The sequence below is a fragment of the Penaeus monodon genome, chromosome 27, assembly GCF_015228065.2.
Source record: "Penaeus monodon isolate SGIC_2016 chromosome 27, NSTDA_Pmon_1, whole genome shotgun sequence".
In the NCBI taxonomy this organism is placed as follows: domain Eukaryota; kingdom Metazoa; phylum Arthropoda; class Malacostraca; order Decapoda; family Penaeidae; genus Penaeus; species Penaeus monodon.
The window spans coordinates 26,115,233-26,116,664 of NC_051412.1; the positions used below are offsets into that span (position 1 = coordinate 26,115,233).

At 36.5% G+C, this 1,432-nt stretch overlaps 1 protein-coding gene across 1 annotated transcript in view; it reads left to right on the top strand.

Moving 5' to 3' along the window:
• LOC119590726 overlaps positions 1 to 1,432 on the top strand; it is a gene marked incomplete in the record, with an annotated part of 107,158 nt that overhangs the window by 91,354 nt on the left and 14,372 nt on the right. Inside the window, 4 exon segments of the mRNA XM_037939414.1 lie at positions 133 to 342; positions 538 to 702; positions 934 to 1,131; positions 1,284 to 1,379. Of these exon segments, the coding sequence (XP_037795342.1) occupies positions 133 to 342; positions 538 to 702; positions 934 to 1,131; positions 1,284 to 1,379 (669 nt within the window).

Below are 1,432 nucleotides of genomic sequence, written 5' to 3' on the forward strand. Positions count from 1 at the left end.
TCTGAAGAACAAAGTTATAATATTAAAGTTTTGGGAAAAGTATTTACATATTTGATTATCTTTATACTTATTTACTAATAATATTTTCTTTTAAGGTATCTACACCCAGCTGACTGTAAACCTCTTTTTCAGTTGGGGATGTTCTCAGACCCCAAGGTACTAACAATGAGCGGAGGTTATGTGTGGCTCAGCGAGTGCTGTGGGAAGAAGTATGTATCAGTGTTCAGTGGCTCCCTCTTTGGCTCCACACCCATCGACAAGGTTCCTCCTACTTCAGTGTTGAAGCTTATTTACCACTGGTCATGCCAGACTTCCATAGCCAATGTAGAAACTTGGGTCAAGGTGGGTTATGTGTATTCCCTATATGTGTGTTTGTTTGTTTGATTTCACTCTACACATGTGATTCATGCTTGTGACTGTGTATGTAAAACTAAAGATTGTTTGAAAAAGTGAGCATTTGTGAAAATTAGGAGGAGCAACTGCCATTTTTTTTCCCCCCCATGTAATTTTTTCTATATAAGATATACTTTGTTTTAGGTGGACAGAAACTTCATCAACAAGATGTACCAGTATATGAGATGTATTTGCTCTGTCATGCTCCAAGATAAGGTGTATGACTTTGGTTTTGATGGGACTACAGTGGAATTGGGCATTGTAAGCCTTGGCACAAGTACAGCTGACGGCACAAAGAAGGCTGTGAAGGTAGGCCATAACAAGTAGAAAATCAGGTTTAGTTCTTACACAGTTTAATTAAGGGTGTTAAGCAGTTTTGGGGGAAGTGAGTTCTCAGGTAAGAACACTTCTATTCTGTAGTTGTCCACTACTAATTATTAAAACCTGATAGGTTTTAATAATTTTATTAATGTTTTTTTTTGTGAACATTTTGTAAAATTGGTTTATTCAAAGTTATACAGAGTCTTCTGCTTCTTTCAGGTTGAGATCCTAGGCCTCTATGATCGTAAAATGAAATCTTATCGGTTATTTGCATCAGAACCTGAGCCAGGAAGTTCTTCTCGGCAGAGATTTATTCGCATATTGAAACCCATGGAGTGTGTCGTCCATGCCAATGCAATTATTTTGTGTGATCTTTCTGTTGATAGGAACTGTCTGTATAACATGAATTATGCAAAGGTATTTTTGGTGTCCCTTTTTTCCATTTGGTAGTATGATTATACATGTGAGAATAATATTCATAATGTATGAGAATAAAAGAGTAATTTAGAAACGGTTGACTTGTTCACATATAATTTTCTGCCATATTTATCATAAGGGTAATGTTGCAGGTGAGCGTTTGTGAAACCAGTGATAATGAAGATAACCTCCACTCAAATGCTAGGATCATGTCTTACTTAAGACGGCATGTTCCTAAAATGTTCCAGGTATGTTGAATCAGTCATCTTAGTCTTATTGTAATCAGGGTCATTTTGAACAC